Genomic DNA, 21,233 nt, shown 5'->3' with positions numbered 1-21,233 from the left:
ATTATATATAGCCCTCATTGGGGATCAAAGAGTGCACCAAAATCATACCATTTAAGCAAAAATGTATACAGAGGGAGGTGTTGAAGGGAGGCATTACTCTGCCAATATCAATATCTTGCTTGTCGACGATGATATCACCACTCTAAACATAGTTTCTGCAATGCTCAAAACATGGAGCTATGAAGGTATTAACGCTATCTATGAGGACTCCACGAATGGCTTTTGTAGATCTGGCTTTCTTATGATGGGTTTCTAGTCTCCTATTGGCTTTTGTTACTCGATTGAATTTTTGCTTCAGATTTTGATTTAGATAACCCTTAATTTTCCCTCGTACATGAGTAGTCGACTGAGACTTTATATCATGAAAAAAAAAAAATTGATGTTTTGCATCTAGCTAGCTCAATTCATGAAAAACTTCTTTAAGCAAGATTTAAATTTATGTTTGATGTTCTTAATTCTTTATAATTTGAAATCGATTTTAACCTATAGAGTTGTTTTGTGAGTTGCATGTGGTGGTTTTATTAACCAATTACACTTTCCTCTTCATTAGATCTTAAATCTCTAGTGGAAATTGAAGATTTCGGCACCATCTAGTCCTTGTTTTTCAATTGACTAGCTTGATGGCTCCAAAGAACTTTTCATTTTCAGCCAACAGCTAGCCACCCTAAAATTTCTTTACTCTTTTTTATCAGTAAGATTTGGTTAAGAGATCATAAAGAGGTGCAAACATTAGAGGGCGAATGTGCGCACATCTTATGAGACATAATTTAGTGTAATCTTGTCTGATGATGATGATTACCTTCATTGCATTTTTACTAGTAACTTTGTGTTGATAATTACCTTTTTTCTTTTGTTCTTTTCCGTAAACATTACAGTATAGTCCATGCTATTTAAGAAATTAATTTGGATCGAATCACATATCAATATTCTATGATACGTTGTACGCTATTTAGGAAATTAATTTGGATCGAATCACATATCAATATTCTACTGCACGTTGTACGTACATGCATCCAATCCGCCCTTACACATAGATTATATGCACATAAAATCATTCATTTTTGCTACTAGGAAGTTTAACAAACTGTTTTGGACAAATATTATATATAAAAATAAAGTTCTAATAATATCCAATCAATTGTTAGTTTTGATCAACTATTTCACATAGTAATTTTCTTTTGTTTGCCCTAAATGATTCCAGTTGTGACTGTTCCGAACCCTATGGATGCTCTTTCCATCCTTCGAAAGGGAAAATGCTCCTTTGATCTGGTTGTTACAGATCTCCACATGCCTCAGATGAATGGTTTGGAGTTGCAGAAGCTAGTACATGATGAGTTTGAGCTACCCGTCATTAGTGAGTTCATGTCTTTTAACTCAATTTGTTGAATCAATTTTTAGTTTAGTTTAATCGATATACTAATTTTATTACTCAATGGGTGCAGTGATGTCTGCGGATGACAAAGAGAGCGTGATACTGAAGAGTCTAGAGGGAGGAAGTGTGCACTATATAGTCAAGCCTGTGAGCAGAGAAGACATACAAATGGTTTGGAAGTGTGTTCTTCAATCTAGGAAGAGCAGATCCTCCAGTGTCACCCTCGAGGAGATAATGGATGTCGGTGCATCGGGAGAATTTGCATCCGGCCAGCTGCTGCGGGGTCCTGGTGAGCTCGAGGACTTAGATTGCATCTCCATCAACAATGACGTCAAATATAAGGATGATCACAAAAAGGGACAGTCCGGTAAGAAAAAAATGCGTAAGAGGGATAGGAACATGGACGATGAAGAAGATGATGATGGTGAACATGATCGGCGTCTGCTTGCCAGAAAGAAGGCGAAAGTGGTGTGGAGTAATGCACTTCACAATCACTTTCTGCTGGCCATCAAACATATAGGCTTGGACAGTAAGTTTGTGTTATATTTTTCACTCTTTGATTAATTTTCGGTCCAGTAATAGCTATTGTTTACCGTTTGGTTTTACATACAGAGGCTGTGCCAAAGAGAATCCTCGAGTTCATGAATGTTCCTGGCTTGACTAGGGAGAACGTAGCTAGCCATTTGCAGGTCCCTTTTTTTAAAAGTCTATATATATTAGTTGATAGATGTGTCTAAATTTAATGATTATACGGTTCTATTTCCTTTTTTATATCCAATTATCCATTAACACCAATTCATGTCGCTTCCCACATCATGCAAAGAAAGTTATAATATTTGTTTTCTTTTGAATCTTTGATGATCATTTCCTTGTTAATCAGACATATATACGTTTATATACATAGAAAGATCGTTTAACAATGGTATCCATGAATACCATTTTGCAGAAGTACCGTATGTTCTTGAAGCGAGTTGCGGAGAAAGCTAGACTGTCAAAATGCTTGTCTGAGAGGATATTCAGGTCAAGCTTGGAATTTGGCCTTCCAAGTACAGCATCTTTCAATCATGTCCAACGAGAACAATATGCTGAATACCTGAAACAACAATTGCAGATGAATGAAATGGGACTCGTACCACCATTGCAGAATACCCTAGCTACTCTTGGTACTGCCCACCTTGGATCGAGCTCGTTCCAATATCCGATGAATTACAATCAGCAATCAGCAGCTCTAAACCTAGCTAGCAACGACCCTCAGTGTCACCAACTCTTTGGTTCGGGGCAGTCGCGTCTCTTGATGAACAATACTCTTCAGCAACAACGTTCAATGCAGCTTGGTAATGGAATGAACATGTTTTCTCAAGCAAACCACGGCTCCGGTTTTGGAATGCAGATGATGAACAACAACGATGGAAGCATGGGAGGCTATGGCAGTCTGATGAATAATGGTGGAAATGGCCTTATGAATGGTGGTACCAACTGGATGGAAACTTACTCGCAACAAAGTCAAGCCAAGCAGCTTCAAAAGGCACTAAATTTCACCTCTAACCCATTCAACTTTGGGAACACACCCAGAGTTTCATCTCCAAGCATTGACAACCTGATGAGTCCAATGAACAATGCTAATCGGGGGCCAAGCTTTGGTGGCATAATCAGTCAACCTGCCCGTGGATTCGACAATATTATAAACGGTGGATATAATGGATTGGCCATCAACAATGAAGTTGTCAATGGGATTACGAACGGAGTTCGTAATGTCAACCTATACGGTACTAATTGCAATGCACCAACACTAGGGAATTTTGGAAGTAATGTTTCTTCTTCTAGATTTGAGACTAGTACTGCAAACCCAATTGCACCAAGTTTTCCGAGAAACATTCAGCAGCAGCAAAATGCTTCACTATCGTTGTCACCAAATGGGATGCAACCAAATCGGTATGGCAGGTCATCAACTTCTGGGTGTGGAAACAATGATTTTTCCTTTAGTGCTCTAACGAACAACTCCACGAGAAACTTCAACATTTCTCTGGCCAATGACGACGATGACATGATGGTGATCAATAATCTGGTCTTGCAGCAGCTCGAAAACTGCCAGCCTCCTTCTCATCAGGTACAAGTGAACATATGAACTTAATTAACCAGCTAGATAAACATTATTTCTCATTTTTAGTTTCAAAGGCTTGCATTATATTGCATGCATTTAATCTTGCCATATTCGTTTTTTGTAGAAACAAGGTGGGGAAGAAGTTCCTGTCAACTTGACTAGCATGTTATATCAAGACAAGGTTCCTGCACCTAATCCTACAATCGATGCACAAGTTCAGATGAACACTAATCATGCTGCCTATGGTCTAGTTCAGCAGACCCCTAATCATGTTGCAAATAGTCAAGTTCAGCTGAACCCTAATCCTTCTGTGAATGGCGAAGTTCATCAGCTTAACGTCGCTAATCCTTTATCAAATGATCGAGTTCAGCTGACCCCTAATCCATTTGTGAACGGCCAAGATCAGCAGAACCCTAATCTTAATGAAATTAGTCAATTTGAGCTGAACCCTTCACCTACTCCTACTGTCCACTCCCAAGTTAAGCTTAACTCTGCTGTTAACTATGAGGCTCAGCTAAACCCTATCCGTTTTTTGAACATTCTAAACTCTAATCCTGCTGCAGACCGTCATCTTGACCTGAACCCAACTGCAAACCAAGTTGAGAACCCTAACATGAGCTCTAGTTCTGCTTCTAACAGTCAGCTTGGTGAGCTGAACCCAACTGCGAACCAAGTTGGGAACCCTGACTTTTTTGGCTTAGGTTCGTACCATAAGGAAGATAATGCAGCTGATGATGAGCAATCTTGGAGCCTGGTAATAAGACATTGCACCCATGTATACTAATTTGGGCAATCCGAACCCTTATCATGTATCCATATTGTTTATGATATACTAATTTGGCAAATGTATTAAAACTGTGCAGGGAGAGCAAGGAGGTAATCAGCAGATGCTCAACTCCGAATTCACTAGCAACATGTTTCAGTCGGATGACTATTCTAGTCTACTTGATCAACAGTTCGCTTCTCAGGCAAGTCAAGGACTCGAACTATAATTACTAATTCATATGATCATCAGTAGTAGATTAAGAGTATTGAGTTGCACATGCCATCTCTAACCTGATCTTTCTTTAGCATTTGTTTCACAACATCGTTTTTAGCCAACTTCGGATAACCCACTGTTTGTGATGCCACATAGAGGCACACAAACAAGAAAGCATTTGTGGGAGCTTCTATATATATTGAAACTGTACTGTTTTGAGATTTTGCTAATGAGCATTTCGGTTTCACTTATCTTGCAGGATGGAGATGATGACTTCCTGAATGCACTAATTGGTTTCGGTGACTATTGAAGGGAGATATATGAAGGGGGGGGGCATGTATCGGTATCAGTCAAAATTCAGTATAGAAATCCTTTCTTTACTATTCGTTTGGATTTGGATTATAAAGCTAGAACTACAGAATTAAGACGTATGTTGAAGTACAATGTTATATGCATGTACTAATTATAGTTATGATGATGATCAAGTCGGTAGAATATATATTTGAATTTGGCTATCTTATCTCGTTATTGAGACTTAATTATTGTGCTTAATTTGCTTTCGATATGTATAATACATGCATGGAGCATATGATTATGCCTTGTGAAAAAATGTTTGCTCTCCGTCTTGCTCTCTCCCGGCCCTCTTTATCTTTGGATAATACATGCATTACATAGAGCATATATATACTTATGCCTTGTAAAAAAAAAAAAAAAAGTTGCTCTCCCTCTTGCTCAGTGCTCTACCTCTTTATACTTCGGTATGATCCCGGTCACACACGTTATGGTCATGCATGTTGATAAAGGGAAGAAAAAAAGATTATCAAAAACATTTTTCAAATTTAGTCCGTTAAAGATAAATTTGAAATTAGAAAACATTACCCTGGCATAATGATGAGTCTCTTTTTTTAATTGAGAATGAGATAACCTCGTTACGTTAGCAAGTTGGTAGCACACTCATCTAGTCAGTACTCGACTCTAGATCAACAAGAGTATCTCATTGATTAATGATTCTGCCACCATAATGGTTAATGGGTGTACGTTGTTCATTGATTAGATCCTAAAGCTTCCATTGATAAGTCTAGGTTCTTCTAGCAGGCTTGTAGCTATGTTTTGATGTACACATATTGTTTTGGGGATCTCGCTTACTAATAGTTTTGTGTTATAGGTTGGCATTATAGAATTGTGCATGATGTGATTGTGGAAATATCTCAAGGATATATAACCATAATTCTGCTGCGGGAATGCTACCTTTGTTTATATGTACCCAGTACGCACCCTCACAAAGAAAAGTAGAAAACAACAAGATATTTGGCAGGGAAAAAAAACACCAACTTACAAACCTCAAAATGATTGACATTGGTCTACGTACTAATAAGAAGATCTTACACACTTGTAACAGGCTTCATTTGATGGGTATGTCTGATGTGCAGATGGGAATCACCATAGGTCTAGACCCGAGCAGCATGCCTGTATCTTCTTGTATCACGAAGAAGCCTTTGGATAAAGGAAGTGCACCACATTAGTTGTTCAAGAAAGGCAGTGTTCTGCCAATATCAGTATCTTGGTTGAGGATGATGAAATCATCATCACTACTCTAAATAACCTAGATTCAGTAAATCTCAAAACATGAAGCTATCAGGACTCACACTAACTATGAATTCGAGGACACCACGATTGATCGACTTTATAGATATATCAAGAAACGCGGATGAATTCTAAGGATGATATTAGGAAACAAAAAATAATATTAACAAAATGAAATTAGTACAATTTGAATGAAATGTAGCTGTTGGAAATTCTCTCCAAAATGCGAATAGATACATAAGCAAATTAAGGAAACCACAAAAGTTTCTAAAACCAATACAAATACAATGGTTGTAAAGAGTAAGAAATTTGAAATGAGAAAATCATACCCTAATTGTAAGTTCTAATTAGACCAACTTACCCAAAAACTCTTCAATTTCAAAAAAAAAAACTAGCCGTTGGAATTTTCTCTCCATATCTAACACAAAATCCATACATGTACCATGTTCTTTTCTTCTTTATAAACCAAGACACCAGAAAATCTTTCTAACAGATTCCTTTCTCAAGAAAAAGAAGATCAAGAAATCTTTGTGAGTGAGATTCTGAGATCCACTCTAGATTTGGAATCATGGTTATGGGTCGCTGTGCTGCTTGCAAGTATTTGAGAAAGGCATGTCCGGAAGATTGCATATTTGCTCCCTATTTTCCCTCCAACAATCCCCAAAGATTTGAGAATGTTCATAGAATCTATGGTGCCAAGAATGTTGCCACCATGCTCAAGGTACTATTCATTGAACGCTATACATATATAAACTTGTGTCAAATCATCACCGGTATATCTCTCACTAGAGCAATGTACTAGGGAAGCAATTTAGATATACTTTGACGCCTACTTTGACGTGTTATTCCTTATGATCTATCAGGAATTGGAACCATTGCAACCGTATCTCCGAGCTCAAGCCGTTGAAACCTTATGTTATGAGGCTGAAAGTAGAATACAAAATCCTGTGTATGGCTGCGCTGCGATTATTTTCCACTTGCAACAACAAATACATAACATTGAATCTGAATTAGCCAAACTACGTGCTGAGATTGCAATTCTTAGCTCTAATGGACATGGACAAGCATCTGAGATTCAGTTGAGTACTGATCAAGTTCATGAGGACCAATCTGGTTCTTCCTCTAAAGCTCCTAATTGGTTTATCTGATTAGATTACTTGGCCACAGTAATGAAATTCAGCTACAAAGTGCATGCATTGCCTATTTCTTTTCTTTTGTTTTGGTTTCTCTTTTGTTTTCTAGTCTCTATATTTGAATGTATTTCAATCTAGTTCAAAATGAAGTATAATAAAATTGGTTGATAATAAAGATTGATATGAAATTGTATATGTACTTCATAGTGTATGGTTTGATGCCTAACCAAACTGACTCGTAAAACAAGCCGAAACCAATACAGTGACTGAGTGACGCTATTGTCATGCTCTTAACAAGCTCATTTATACCCAATCTGATCAAATACATTACAACTATGATATCCAATTATCAATTATAACAAGAACCTAAAAAGAAAAGAAAAAAATTAGAGAAAAAGAAAAAGAAAAAGAAAAAGAAATTGATAAAAGAGGACAGAAGTTACCAATAAGTGAAAGTACAAGGTCTTTTTGGACAATATCCAAATTTCCAAAACGTGGGCTATTTATCTCACGCAGGGCTTTTTATTTCGGTCAAATCGAAGATACTATCACACAGACTCAGCTGACATCGCTAGGGTTCGAGCTCCGTCACTTTCAAATCGCCGGCGTCTGAGTTGAGGTAAGAATCCACCGGAATCCGATCTCTATTTTCTTAGCCACAATCTTTTAGCTGCTCTTGATTCAAATTCGAGATGAAACGCTTTCGTACAGTGCTTCTTTGTTCAAGAAATGGGGATCTGGCAATTAGGTTATGCGTAATTGTAGATCTGGCTCTGTTGTTTCTTGATCTGGTTTTGAATTGATGTGGATTTGATTTCGAGGTGTTGATTCTTGGATTAGGGATTGGTTTTGGTGTTTAGACTGGTTGAATTGAAATTGATATGTGTTTTGATTTGGTTAAATTGAATTTGGAGGTCTGGTTTAGTGTTAAGGATGAATCTTGATGAATCTTGCGGAGTGATTTTCCAGAAATTCTTGAGCTTTTTGCGACTGCTGTCTTAGTTTTCAGCTGAAAAAGAGTGTGATTTGAGGTTTTGATAATGAAATTAGTCTTGTAATGTTGCAGTCTATAGAGAAAATGAAACGGTGATGTAATTCTGTGAATAGGCAATGCTGGATTGTTAGTTTGTTCTTGCTACGATATGATATGCTTCTGTGATGGATTGAATGCAGAGTTATATTGGTCTTATTTATTTGAATGGTGTGTTTAGCATGTTTGTTAATGGTTCATCTTGCTTGTTCCAGGAAATGAGGCCCATTTTTTGTGGGAATTTTGAATATGATGCTCGACAGAATGATCTGGAGCGGCTTTTTGGAAGATATGGGAAAGTTGATAGGGTGGATATGAAGGCTGGTGAGTTCTTTTGCTCATCTTGTGTTGGTTACCTTTCCATCTGCCTGAAGCTTATTATTTTGTTAACTCTTGGGTCTTTCTCATTTCCATGTTCTGCTTATTTTTCCAAAATCACCCTTTCTTTCACTTGCAATAAGAATTATAAGTTGCAACTCTTTTGAGATATAAGAAAACTGAGACATTTTCATATAAAGATTGTAGTTTAATTTGTATGTTTGGGCTATTAGATTTTATCATAAACATGTATGAGCTTCCAAAACCCAGCATTTATTTTCCACCAGTTTTGATTCGCCTAAACCATTAGGAAGGTTACTGTGTGTTGATCATTAAATGTGGACATTATTCATGTGTCTGGTTTGCTATTTTTTTTTCAAAACAAAGGTCCAAATCTGTGCATTTGCATGTAATCTGCACTGATTGTCCACTGATAGTAAGGATCATATAAAACTATCATGCCTGGAGGTTACAGAAGCAAGGCAATGCATCCGTGCCTTATCCGCGTGTCTCACCTATGCCCCTGCTTCTTCGGCAGCCCATCCGAATTATCATCCCGAACACATGCTCCGAGGCAGCCGTCTTCCGTTGTTGAGTTCCTGTGGGGGTTCACGATACGTTTAAGAAACAAGCATGTATTATATGACGCATAAACCCCCATACTCAACATTTTCTTTGACGCAGGATTATCTTGGGATATCCATTCTCTTCCAGGCTAGTGGATGGGCTCTACAGAATTCCGTTTCTTGCCTGTGACGAGATCTCTCTTCTTGTTTTCAAGAAGAGACATTCTGACCTGCAATGGCACTACCACCATTCCACTTTCCACAGTCACCATTGCCTTTCATTCCTCATGACTTTCGCCCAGCCTTCAATGTCAGACATGTTTCAAGATTGAAACTGTGCTGATTCCACAGCAAAGGCAGCAGATTAGATGGAGAAGGCACCATCTTTACACTGACCCACCATGAGACATTCACTTTTGGATTCTTGTCCCTTGACATCACTTAGTTCATTATACAAGGTCTGTCACTAATTTTATTGGTCACTTAGTTTATAGATTTCCAGGAGGTTGCCAAACTTTTAAAATAGGATAGAATTCTGGGTGGCTTGTTACATTGCCGAAGGGTGGAATGCCGTCTCTTCTTGAAGAATCCTTGTCGGGGGAATTCCTGCCTTCGTTTCGTACACAACAGATATGGGATTTGATTTCAATCTATTCAGAGTATTTACCTTACTGTTTTGTAGGTTTTGCTTTCATTTACATGGATGACGAGAGAGACGCTGACTATGCGATACGAGGACTCGATCGGAGAGAATTTGGTCGGAAAGGACGCAGGCTTCGTGTTGAATGGTCGAAGGTATCCAGTGTGAGTGCCCTTTTATCACTCTCTGTCTTGTAACTGGTTGTCTGGTTTGTTTCAAGTGTATACAGTCTTAAGCACGTTTATGTTTATTGTAGCATGAGCGTGGCTCTAGAAGACCTGGTGCTTCAAGAAGGTCTTCAACTATCACAAGACCATCAAAGACCTTGTTTGTTATAAATTTTGATCCATATCACACCAGGACCAAGGATTTGGAGAGGCATTTTGATCCATATGGGAAAATAATAAGTGTAAGGATCCGAAGGAACTTCGCTTTTGTTCAGTATGAGTCACAGGAGGATGCTACTAGGGCACTGGAGGCTACAAACATGAGGTCGGTATTTGATGATGCAACTTTCTTTTTTTCTTTTTTTTTCTTTTGGAAATTGGAGTTCCTGCTAGGTGTCAATCAGAGCAGGCTCATTTTTCTACCCTGTTAATTCTGTACCAGTTTGACATGAAGTTGCACCAACGTTTGTTTACTGGATTTGTGTTTTCTGCAGCAAGCTGATGGACCGAGTTATATCAGTTGAATATGCAGTTCGTGATGATGATGAAAGAAGAGATGGCTATAGCCCTGACAGGAGAAGTCGTGAGAGGTCACTAGAGAGAGGCCGTGACAGAAGACGTTCCCCAAGTCCCTACAAAAGAGAGAGGGGAAGTCCTGATTATGGCCGTGGCCCTAGTCCTGGTCCATACCGAAGGGAGAGGGGTAGTCCTGATTATGGACGTGGCACAAGTCCTTACCGAAGGGAAAGAGCAAGCCCTGACTATGCCCGTGGGCATAGCCCTAGTCCTTATAGGAGGGAGAGATCTGATCATGGGAGGGTCTCCAGTCGTAGTCCCCGAAAAGAGAGGGTGAGTGCTGATCATGGCCGTGACCGCAGCCGCAGCCGCAGCCGTAGCCCTTATTTTGGAAGAGATGTGGCTGCTGCTGAAAATGGTCACGCTCGAAGCCCTAGTCCTACTCCTTATAAGAGAACTAGAGCTAGCCCTGAAAATGGTCATGGTCCCAACAGTAGCCCTTATGAGGGAGATAGAGCCAACAGCCCGGAGGAAGGTCGCATTCCGAGTCCCAACTCAGTGCCCGATGCCAAGGACAGCCCCAATTATGGTGGGCCTGAAAGCCCCATGCATGAGAGATATAACAGGTTTGAAATTCAATCCAAGTAACTAACTGCAGTTGTCTTCATTATATGCTTTGCATACCGTATTACTTATACTGTTGTTAACTGCAGTCGGTCACCCCAAGCCGAGGAGGAATGATCTTGGTGGTCTGTACTAGTGTCTGGTGAGGAGTGGAGTCGGAGCTTTGTCTGTTGCAATTTGTAGTTCCCAGGACATCTAATGTGGGTTCGATCAAGAGATCTGTAGTTTCGTGTAGCCTAGTATTTAGCATTTAGATGCTTATGTGTTGTAGCTTCTGCTTAAAACCTTGAAGGAACTTATTTTGATAATTGTTTCTGAGCATGACTCCTAATACAGATTGCCCCCATTTGGCACCATTTAATGACATTTTATGTCGGATTTGTTGAGTTTTATCTGCAGCAACTTGATACTTTTCGTATTCTGATTATGGTATATCCAACAGTGTCCTAAATAATAGACCCTTTGGGACCGTAGAAGTAAGACTACCAACTATGACTTGAAGTGTAGTATCATTGCACTATTTTGTCATCACCATACACACTTCTACATTAAGGAACTTCATTTCGGTTTCCTCTGTTAGCTACACACTGCATCTGAGGCCTCGGGAGAGTGCTGCTCTCTTCTTGATACCATACTTGTTTAGCATAGGTGTCATATTCGAGGTTGGGATGAATGAGGATGTTTCGGGTTGTTTTCGTTTTCGGTTTCAACTTGCACAGTTCCGCAGACCAGGTAAACCAAGTAGCCGAAGTATTAGATTCCAGTCTTCTCTAACAATCTCAGTTCCATAGTCTTATCCAAGTCGGCAAATGATTCTGTGACAAAGAAAATGACCGTTTTACGCGTTTCCGATCAGATATTTAAGGTCAAAAATATTACGGACGGCTGACACGTGCGAATTAGCGTATGTGTGAACACCAACCAAATTCTTATCAACCTAATCCTAATCCTAATCATAATTCCAAATCCTAATTTCACACCCTGTTTGAGCGTCTGCCTCTTCCCTCACACTACCGACCAAATGGGAATGGCTTTCGGTGAAGAAGACAATACACTACAACAATGGCTGGTGTGGAGGTGACAAAGTCAAAAGAGGAATTCGAAGATGCTTCACTTCTAAGTGCTTCCCTTGGTTACAATGGAAAAAGCACTAAGAGTTTAGTTTTATAAGCTAGATATATACCGAGCAAGCTAAGACTGATACTTTAAGACATTTGATCTAGATAACATCCCTAGCGAGTTTCTTTGACCAATCAATGTTCAAGCTCATCAAGATTCTAGCTAATCAGATCTTGACCCCCTCCCCTGGAATTGGATCTTTACAGTTTAATTGTTTTGTTAATTATCGATTCGAAACCGATTACGAGGTTTTAATGACTCATTACCTGTTGTTAAGCTTATCGTTTACTCACTAAACTTTTATGATGTTTATAGCTTTTCCGACATCGAAGACAAAGAATGACAAGACTAAGAGAGTTACGGTTGGATTAGCGGTTAGCACAAGAGTGTTTAGCTTACTTGTAATCACGCCATTAGTCTAAGACTGTACCCTAAGTAGCAACGTTTTCCTCCATTCTTAAGATTATAATTACGGCTGTTGCATAGGATTTAGTTCATTATTACCACTTTCTTGGATCATGTTCAGATCATCATCAGCGCTTTCGGAACGAAAAATCAAAAGTTTGACAGAAATTTCAAAGTCTGGAGCTTTTGTCTATTGTTAGTTCCTGTTGCTGTCGTTCTGGATCCCTTTGATTTCTGAGGATTGCTTGATTACGATTGACATACCAGTACTCATTTGGGGAGCTAGCTTGGACAATGTAGTCAAGAATTAAAGTAAAAGAAATGCGACTAAAACTGATTTTGCGCGTAAATATACACATCATTATCATGCGTCTATTTCTACTGTATAAACTATAGTTTGCGTAAACAAAGTCTCTCTGAGGTCAACAAAGAGTTATCAAGGATCTGAGAAATTATGAAACAGAATGAAGCGAGTGCGGAGTGCAATTGCTTTTCTTGCATGCCTAGAATTTTGTGGCATGCATGCTTACTGTCGGCGAAGATTCATTATAACATTTGTGTATTAGAGGTTTTCGTCGGTGCTGAATTACTTGAATCTGTCTTATCTTCATTATCATTAGGGTTTGAAATGATTGAGCTGATTGTATTAATTGGAGTCCCTTTGAGTTCCACACTGAAGGCATTTCTGTCTTCAGCTTCGATGACAGAAACGACTCTGCATTTCTGTCTAGGCTGTGTTTGTTGGCTTGGTTCGTAGTGAGGACCAAATATAAAGCGAGATAATACGACACCAAGTTTTAACCTGAAGGGGATTTGGTTTTTCTGCTTTGATTTTAGGGTTTTACAGAAGCAGCAGCTAGAACATGTTAAGCTAACATGGTACGTATGTCCTTCTTTGGGCATTGACAGTTGTGTTGAATGCGACTCATTTTTTGCCAAATTTAGCTAGACTCCCATGTCTGTCCCAGCTCTTTATTCTTCTTTCCCAACTTTGCTGTTTGCATAGTTCTGTACATTTCCTTTTATTCCCTTGCTTTTTATCGCTATCTTTTTCATTTGGGGAAATGCTAGGTGTTAGGAGCTTTCTTCTTTTCAATCCCTTTTTCTTCTTTCAATTGAAAAGTGAAATTTAACGTGTTCGGATTGATTTCTAAGATCACCATTTAAAAATTGTTTCTAACATGAAATTATCGAAAAAGAGACGCTAACCGGATAAAAGGTAATCGATGTCGTCCAGTAATGAACTTCGAAGTCAATTGATAATTGTTAAAGGGAACGTTCAAACTAAAGAGTATAATGCAAGATGAGAACGACAAATAAAAAGTATCATTGTTAAAAATAAAAAGTTTCTATTTTCTTTATAATATCTATCTATTTTGTATGACCTTTCTCTTAGTGTATTAGGGTATCTTCTAAACCTTCACACAAGGTTCAACCGAAAGTCGGACTCATAAAATGACAAAGAAAACATGAAGAAACATTCTGCTAATAACTACAAATGAGGTCGATCGAAACGCACGACTGCTCATATTGGTACCAAACACATTCAAAAGTATGGAACTCAAATCTTGGGGGTCAAAGTAGATGTTATAGCCACCCAATATGAAGCATATGAAGAACTTTCTACACGTTTTTATGACTTAAACCAGCGTCTTTGTCTTAATATATTTGACTCAAAAAAGAAGGCTAGCTTGTCACTTGGTTTTACATGCCCTTTTCATTTTGGGTTTTAGAATCGAACCTCCTATAGATTATATCTGAAATTCATAAACATCTAGAAACAGTGAAAGACCAACCCACTCAACACTCCATATTCATGCGTGTGGAATCACACAGATGCCATCCACTTGGCAGTGTTTCTCTTTTGAGGAGCGACTTAGAGCAATATAAAAAAGACTTCAGGGAGAAAACCCCAGCAGAAGCTGACTTTTCTTTTCTTCATATTTTGATATTCATCAAGAACCTTCATTATTTTCACCCAAAAAAAAAAAAAACGAAACAAAAAACAAAGAATCTTCCCCGTTTGGTGATGGGGTTCAACCCAAATAGTGCCATTCAACCCTCAATAGTGCCCCATACCCTAAAGGGAAGATGAATTAAGATGCCCAATTTCGATATGGTTTTGAATAAGAGGTTCCGTATGAGACCCACGTACTTGTTAGTTAAGTTTCGTCCTTCAGGTACTTCGATTGTTTACCATCGTGTGCCTGCAGTTGAAGAGTTGGCGAAGTCGAAAGCGTTTTGGGTTCTTAAAGCTTGTTAAATATTTATTACCTTAGTGTCTTAGTCATGCATGATAAGATTTTAACCAATTTTAACAAAGATTCTCAGAAAGAAAGAATCGTCGTCACATTAAAATGAATGATTATGATATTAAAAATTAGTATTTCATAGATATATATAGACTTCATAAGGACGAAATCACTCGTAAATTACTCTTTTGGATACTTAAGAAAAATCTTGGTCAGGATTCTATTTGCGTGATCCTTTAGTATCTAGGATCTTATTTCCCATTATTATAATCAAGTTTAATTACGTTTCTCCTAGTTTAAAGAACAATGCTAATGTTTTCTAGTTGAATTAGGTTTATGTTACACCTAGGTTGCTTTATATATGACACCTCCTAGGTTGTAATATCTTTCATATCATTAAAAACTAAATCTTATATAAATCTCACCGTAATTGTTAGTGGATTCTGACTTATCACTTTCGACGCTTTGCGAATCCTCTTTATATCGTACATATTTAATTCTAGCTTATCGTTTTCAACGTTTTGCGAATCCTTTTTCTATCGTACAAACTTAATTTTGGCTTATCGTTTTTGACGTTTTACAAATCTTTTTTCTATCGTACAGTTTTTCAACATCATTTTAAGACGTTTCATCAAAGACGTTATTTTCGCACTTTAGAAGTATCACGAGCTCTTTTGCTGTTACTCAACGGATCGACCGAGTCCTTCTTTGGACCTATCCATCACTGATAAATAAAACCCTTGACAAGGCCAAGGTGGTGGAGCACTGCAAGCATTGCAATGAGCCAATTGTACAAGATAGGCATTATATATTATTCCCCTGAATTCTCGGACTTTCCTAGCTCAATATTTTTCGTAAAATTTCATCTGCATCATAGACGGGTCCCTAAATCAATGGGCTTGTTTGGCTTCAATGTAAAAATCAAGTCCAAGTATAACTGGCCGAGAGTCTTTTTTGTCCCATTCCTTCTGTCTAATTCCTCCTATTCGAAAACGTTACAAACTTTGACTTGATTGATCAATCTCTATATTAATGCGTGATTAATTGTTGAGATTTGAAGACGTAAATTTCGAACAAGAAACAAACACATGCCACCAGCTTATAAATTAGATCTTTCTCTGCAAAATCTTAGTTCTGCAGATTTTTCTTTTCCTTTTTCTTCCCTTTGAGAAATGAAAGTGGCTTTTACACCTTCTCACTAGGTTTCGCTTCGCCGGTCATAACAAAGACCCAATAGTCCCCTCCAAACAAGCACGCACTCTATTCAAAGTTTCAATCTCTCTCCAAAAACCCCCTATATAAACCCCTCCACCTCTTCCTTTACAAACCCCAACAAATCTCCATCCTTCTCTTTTTTCTCAAGCTTGATTCCAATTCATCCTCATATATCATAATGTGCAAGATGACATCTCCTCCTCTCTCTTGCTGCTGCAAGGGCAGTTCAGACTTTGTGAAGGACTCAAACTCAGAAGACAAGAAACCCCTACTCACCACCCCATTGATCACCAAAACCAAAGAACAAAAACCCCAGACACCTCATAAATCCCATTTTTCCTTGGCTCTGAAAGAAGCATATTCTATAGCTAGTATTGCTTTCCCTATGATCATGACAGGCCTTTTACTCTATTCTCGGTCCATGATCTCCATGCTCTTCCTCGGCCGCCTCGGCGACCTGGCCTTAGCCGGCGGCTCCTTGGCCGTCGGCTTTGCCAACATCACCGGATACTCCATCCTTTCCGGTCTCGCCATGGGAATGGAACCCATTTGCGGCCAAGCTTTTGGTGCCAAGAAACATACTCTGCTTGGTCTCTGTTTGCAAAGAACAGTCCTTCTTCTTGTTCTTACCTCCATACCAATTTCACTTCTCTGGCTCAATATGAAGAAACTCCTAATCCTTTGTGGCCAGGACGAAGCTATTGCCATTGAAGCCCAATCATACCTCCTCTATTCACTTCCTGATCTTCTTGCTCAATCTCTGTTACACCCTTTGAGAATTTACCTAAGGTCTCAATCCATCACTCTGCCTCTGACATTCTGCGCAACTCTGGCGATCATCCTTCACATTCCCATTAACTACTTCCTGGTTTCGCATCTCAATTTGGGAATCCGAGGTGTTGCCTTGAGCGGAGTTTGGTCGAATTTCAATCTTGTAATTTCTTTGATACTCTACATCATTATCTCCGGCGTGTACAAGAAAACATGGGGAGGTATTTCCATGGAGTGTTTACGAGGATGGAAGACTCTTCTCAATTTGGCCATACCAAGCTGCCATTTCCTGTGTGCCTTGAATGGTGGTGGTACGAGATCATGATCTTGCTCTGTGGGTTGTTACTGAATCCAAGAGCAACTGTTGCGTCAATGGGGGTTCTAATCCAGACGACTTCTTTAATCTACATCTTCCCTTCTTCTCTAAGCTTCAGTGTGTCCACACGTGTTGGCAACGAAATCGGAGCAAACAACCCAAGAAAGGCGAGACTTGCGGCCCTTGTGGGGCTTTGTTGCAGCTTCATTTTAGGCCTAGCAGCTCTGATCTTTGCAGTGACGGTAAGGAACATATGGGCCAGCATGTTCACTCAGGACAAGGAAATCATAGCCCTCACATCAATGGTCCTGCCCATAATTGGGCTGTGCGAGCTCGGAAACTGCCCGCAGACAACCGGCTGCGGCGTGCTGAGAGGCACGGCGCGGCCGAAAGTTGGGGCCAACATAAACCTTGGGTGCTTTTACATTGTGGGAATGCCAGTGGCGGTGGGGCTGGGGTTCTTTGCCGGATTAGACTTCATGGGACTGTGGCTTGGACTTTTGGCGGCTCAGGGTTCCTGTGCTGTCACCATGTTGGTGGTTTTGGGTGTTACAGATTGGGAGTATGAAGCCCAGAAAGCCAAACAGTTGACAGGAGCTGCTGGAGTTGTGGATGACAGCGCAGAAGTTGAAGAGGACAAGCCAGACAAAGCTGAAATCAAGGGAGAAGACTGTTTAATTCTATTAGGTGATGAGTTAGATTACGCTAATGATGATGACAATAATGAGAGAAGTTATAGTGATTCTAATGTTTAGTTTAATCCCCTCGTTTTGATTCTTTTTTTCTTTTGGGGGTCTTCTTGTTTTGTCCTAAGGTGTATAGTAGTCTTTGGGTGCATGTAGATCAAGAGCAAGGAGTTCTGACTTTGTTTTGGGGATGAGAGGAGGGTATTTGTATTGGCAAAACTAGCTCCGTCTCCATGAGTTTTCATAGTTGCAGTGAAATTCAATTGTAAGCTGTAAAATGTTGAATTTCATAGGAAGTAGCTAGAGAATGTACATGGTCATCATCTCCACCCCTTTTCTGTATTTTGTAATCGGATACAGAGTCATTGAAGAAGAATTATTTGCAAATCACAATCCATCCCTTTGGTTTGAATTTAATTGATTAGAAGGAGCAGAGAACAGCAAAGTTCAATAGGTGATGCTGTGGGAGTAGACCAGCTACAAGAGGTTGGCTAGCTATCACTATATATGGGGGTTTTGAAAATGATGTAACTTGTTATCGTTGCGTTAAAGATTTGAAATCAATGTATCGATCTATTCATGTATAGTATGATTTCCACTTACTAAAATATGGGATTTTATATTATTCATAAAATGAAACGGAACTGACTGACATACTGAACAAACAAATATCATTTTTAACAATCATTGTATTCCAAATATATGAACTACATTGAGCTGTACAATTGACCAACAAAATGTCTATTTCAAGCTATATGTGAAGAGCGTATTCAGCGCACCCGTCCATCTCCGCCGTCCATTTGATGCGGACTTTTGACTTTTTCAAAATGGACGGCGGAGATGGACGGGTGCGCTGTATAATTTTCACTATATGTGATGCAAATTACAACACAATGTTTCCAATATATACTTCTTTTCTTCATCAAAACATAAGTGGTACAAAAAGTAATGCTCGAAGCTTTAAGGTTACCAAATATTCAGAAAAATTGCATATAATTTTCACTATATGTGATGCAAATTACAACACAATGTTTCCAATATATACTTCTTTTCTTCATCAAAACATAAGTATACAAAAAGCAATGCTCGAAGCTTTAGGTGTTGATGATCTCTAAATACTTATATGCAATCATCTGATACTTTAATCAGATGATTGTCTTGTCAAAGTCATTCATGCTGAACATGAAACTTGATCGCATTGATTAGCCGGAGTCAGCTGGCCGGTGCAAAAGGCCGGCCGGCTACTTAGTCTGAGAGGTACATGATGCACGTTTTTGGGTAACATGATCAATCATGATGTAGTCATTCACATGGAACTAAATTAATAAGAACAACATGCAGTCTAGCTAGCTTTGAGTATGCTTGAAACCAGGAATCTTACTATTCCTACTACTGCAGATCGAGAAATGAGATGGCCAAAAGGAGCAAGATGCTCATCAGAGAAAGAAGTTCCAGTTGTACCTCAACTTGCAAACCATTCCTAATCCAGAACCAAGTCATATATTACTCCACTCCTTTACAGATCAGTTTCAAGACTTAGACATGGACCTAACTCTTGCCCACCCCCAAGAGCTCTCATCTGTTGCTTTTTCTTTGTTATTAATCACAATCATCAGCAGATTGCACACATAGGAACTACATATACATGGGCATATATGCCACTATTTTCTGTGTTTGACATGTATATGCCATTATTGCTATAGGAAGCTAATCCCAAAACTCCCCATAAAACATTTTTATCACCAGTTGAGCTCTTCAGAACCAATCTTTGACATTTAAGACTTCATAGCAGAGTATTCATTGAATTGAATCGATTTTAAAAAGATTTGAAAAAAAATTATTCAAAAAAGTAAAACAAACCATCGTTTTAAACTCATTAGTCTATCATGTTCTCGCTATCAAATTCATACGGTACTTTGACCTCACACCAAACTAGAGAATGTATTGAGGAATAATAAATCCTAGTAATTTATTAATTAGTTTTGAGTTGAATACACTAACTTCAACAATTATTCCTTAAATAGCTGAATTCATCGTTAACTTGAGCAATGCCACATGCTACACCAAAGAGTGAGTAACAAGAGGTTTTTAGGATGTGTTTTTAAATGATTCCAAAGTCCTCCCCTGCCATTATAAAAAATTATCATGAAATTAAGCTGGTTCTCTCATTTATAATTTTCATGTAATTAATAATATTATTATTGTTTCTGTTGGTCGACTATGTTGAGCCCCCATAAGGAGAAGCAGGCGTTCAATGTTTAGTAGCAAATAACGACAACGGGGTTGACTTTATATTGGGTTACACCGTTACACAACAATAGCTTGTTTTGACCTTTTGCCTTTTGGTTTATATAATTTGTTGCATATAAGATTATAAAATCGGCATCTACAATATGGTACTGAGATTGCAGATTAATATTATGCATGCCAAGGTCAAAATATAAGATAAAAATTGTTGTAGCTAACTAACTATTATAATTCGTCTTCAATGTTGTTCTTATGGTACTCTTTAGTAACATAATTAGATGTATAATTGTACAGAGAAATAGAACTGCTGCTTCTAACATATATATACGATTGTAAGTAATTTCCAGTAATGATTGATCGTGGTGGAGTGGCCTAGCTAGCAGTGGATGCCTTGCAGTGAGTAGTTGACTGAACGAATAGTGTTATGTTGGAGTCGATGTCCATTATTCTAGTAGTGCCTTGCCTTGTAATCTTGCACACACATATGCAGATTGCAGGGTGGTCAAACTCAATTGCATTATAGAGAGACAGATCCATCGATCCCATGCAGGAATAACAGTGCTAGCTAGCAAACACTACCAAATGCATAAGACAGATCATAATATATAGTCCCCATGCCGCATATATATGGTTGACTTTGATTTGGTAAGTATGGTTTCATACATTATATTGTGATGCTACTTGTCTCTAGTAAAGAATTTATATGTTTTCCGTATCATAAAATACAGTACTGGCTAGCCATGCGTACAATTGGTACACACAATAATACAATACTTCCGTTCATTACTGACGCGCCATTTGTAATGATTGGGCGCACGTTTGATATTTCAGACTACATTAGACTTTTTTATATTTTAAAATTATCATGTACTTATATGAGGTGTTTTAAGTTGTACTAATATTAACTCATGTTTGGTGTTGCATGAGATTAGAGGGTAACTTGGTTGGTTTATTGTTTAGAATGATTGATAGTGTTATCTAAGGATGACCTATTTGAGTACCCACAATAACACTATCTAAAGAGATCAAAATGAAAATAAAGTGTTACGTAAACTCATTTATTTTAATACCCAATAATACCAAACACAATACTAATTAACTAAACTTAGACTCTTTATTTACCACAACCTCATCTAGCCCATGAAACAAACATATACTTAGTTCTAAAAATATGCTCATAATCATCAGCTTC

At 38.5% G+C, this 21,233-nt stretch overlaps 3 protein-coding genes and 1 pseudogene across 4 annotated transcripts; all 4 read left to right on the top strand.

Moving 5' to 3' along the window:
• The first annotated feature begins 61 nt into the window (after positions 1–61).
• Positions 62–4,762, top strand: LOC101297892. The gene is made up of 8 exons (XM_004309179.1): positions 62–185; positions 1,202–1,354; positions 1,443–1,901; positions 1,985–2,061; positions 2,319–3,479; positions 3,598–4,227; positions 4,337–4,441; positions 4,712–4,762. Exons 1-8 carry the CDS (start codon positions 62–64, stop codon positions 4,760–4,762), a joined length of 2,760 nt encoding a protein of 919 aa, XP_004309227.1.
• Positions 4,763–6,604: 1,842 nt separating this feature from the next.
• LOC101297600 (LOB domain-containing protein 24-like) lies at positions 6,605–7,184 on the top strand. The gene is made up of 2 exons (XM_004309178.1): positions 6,605–6,757; positions 6,900–7,184. Exons 1-2 carry the CDS (start codon positions 6,605–6,607, stop codon positions 7,182–7,184), a joined length of 438 nt encoding a protein of 145 aa, XP_004309226.1.
• A 518-nt stretch (positions 7,185–7,702) lies between these two features.
• Positions 7,703–11,451, top strand: LOC101302118 (arginine/serine-rich-splicing factor RSP40-like). Its single transcript, XM_004308067.1, has 6 exons — positions 7,703–7,788; positions 8,415–8,523; positions 9,766–9,878; positions 9,980–10,215; positions 10,385–11,032; positions 11,120–11,451. Exons 2-6 carry the CDS (start codon positions 8,418–8,420, stop codon positions 11,145–11,147), a joined length of 1,131 nt encoding a protein of 376 aa, XP_004308115.1. The 5' UTR covers positions 7,703–7,788; positions 8,415–8,417; the 3' UTR covers positions 11,148–11,451.
• Positions 11,452–16,173: 4,722 nt separating this feature from the next.
• On the top strand, positions 16,174–18,303 carry LOC101301826 (annotated as a pseudogene). The gene has a single exon (XR_185315.1). The product of XR_185315.1 is annotated as a multidrug and toxin extrusion protein 2-like (transcript).
• Positions 18,304–21,233: the final 2,930 nt, after the last annotated feature.

This window comes from Fragaria vesca, linkage group LG7, assembly GCF_000184155.1.
Source record: "Fragaria vesca subsp. vesca linkage group LG7, FraVesHawaii_1.0, whole genome shotgun sequence".
Taxonomy (NCBI): domain Eukaryota; kingdom Viridiplantae; phylum Streptophyta; class Magnoliopsida; order Rosales; family Rosaceae; genus Fragaria; species Fragaria vesca.
Note: the sequence above shows the minus strand (reverse complement) of the source record. Positions and strands in the feature narration are given on the sequence as shown.

Coding starts and splice junctions, on each gene's coding strand:
- LOC101302118 (XM_004308067.1), top strand. CDS start 8,418: ATGAGGCCCATTTTTTGTGGGAATTTTGAATATGATGCTCGACAGAAT. Junction 8,524..9,765: donor TAGGGTGGATATGAAGGCTG/GTGAGTTCTTTT, acceptor ACTGTTTTGTAG/GTTTTGCTTTCATTTACATG. Junction 9,879..9,979: donor TTCGTGTTGAATGGTCGAAG/GTATCCAGTGTG, acceptor TGTTTATTGTAG/CATGAGCGTGGCTCTAGAAG.
- LOC101297892 (XM_004309179.1), top strand. CDS start 62: ATGTATACAGAGGGAGGTGTTGAAGGGAGGCATTACTCTGCCAATATC. Junction 186..1,201: donor CAAAACATGGAGCTATGAAG/GTATTAACGCTA, acceptor AAATGATTCCAG/TTGTGACTGTTCCGAACCCT. Junction 4,442..4,711: donor ATCAACAGTTCGCTTCTCAG/GCAAGTCAAGGA, acceptor CTTATCTTGCAG/GATGGAGATGATGACTTCCT.
- LOC101297600 (XM_004309178.1), top strand. CDS start 6,605: ATGGTTATGGGTCGCTGTGCTGCTTGCAAGTATTTGAGAAAGGCATGT. Junction 6,758..6,899: donor ATGTTGCCACCATGCTCAAG/GTACTATTCATT, acceptor ATGATCTATCAG/GAATTGGAACCATTGCAACC.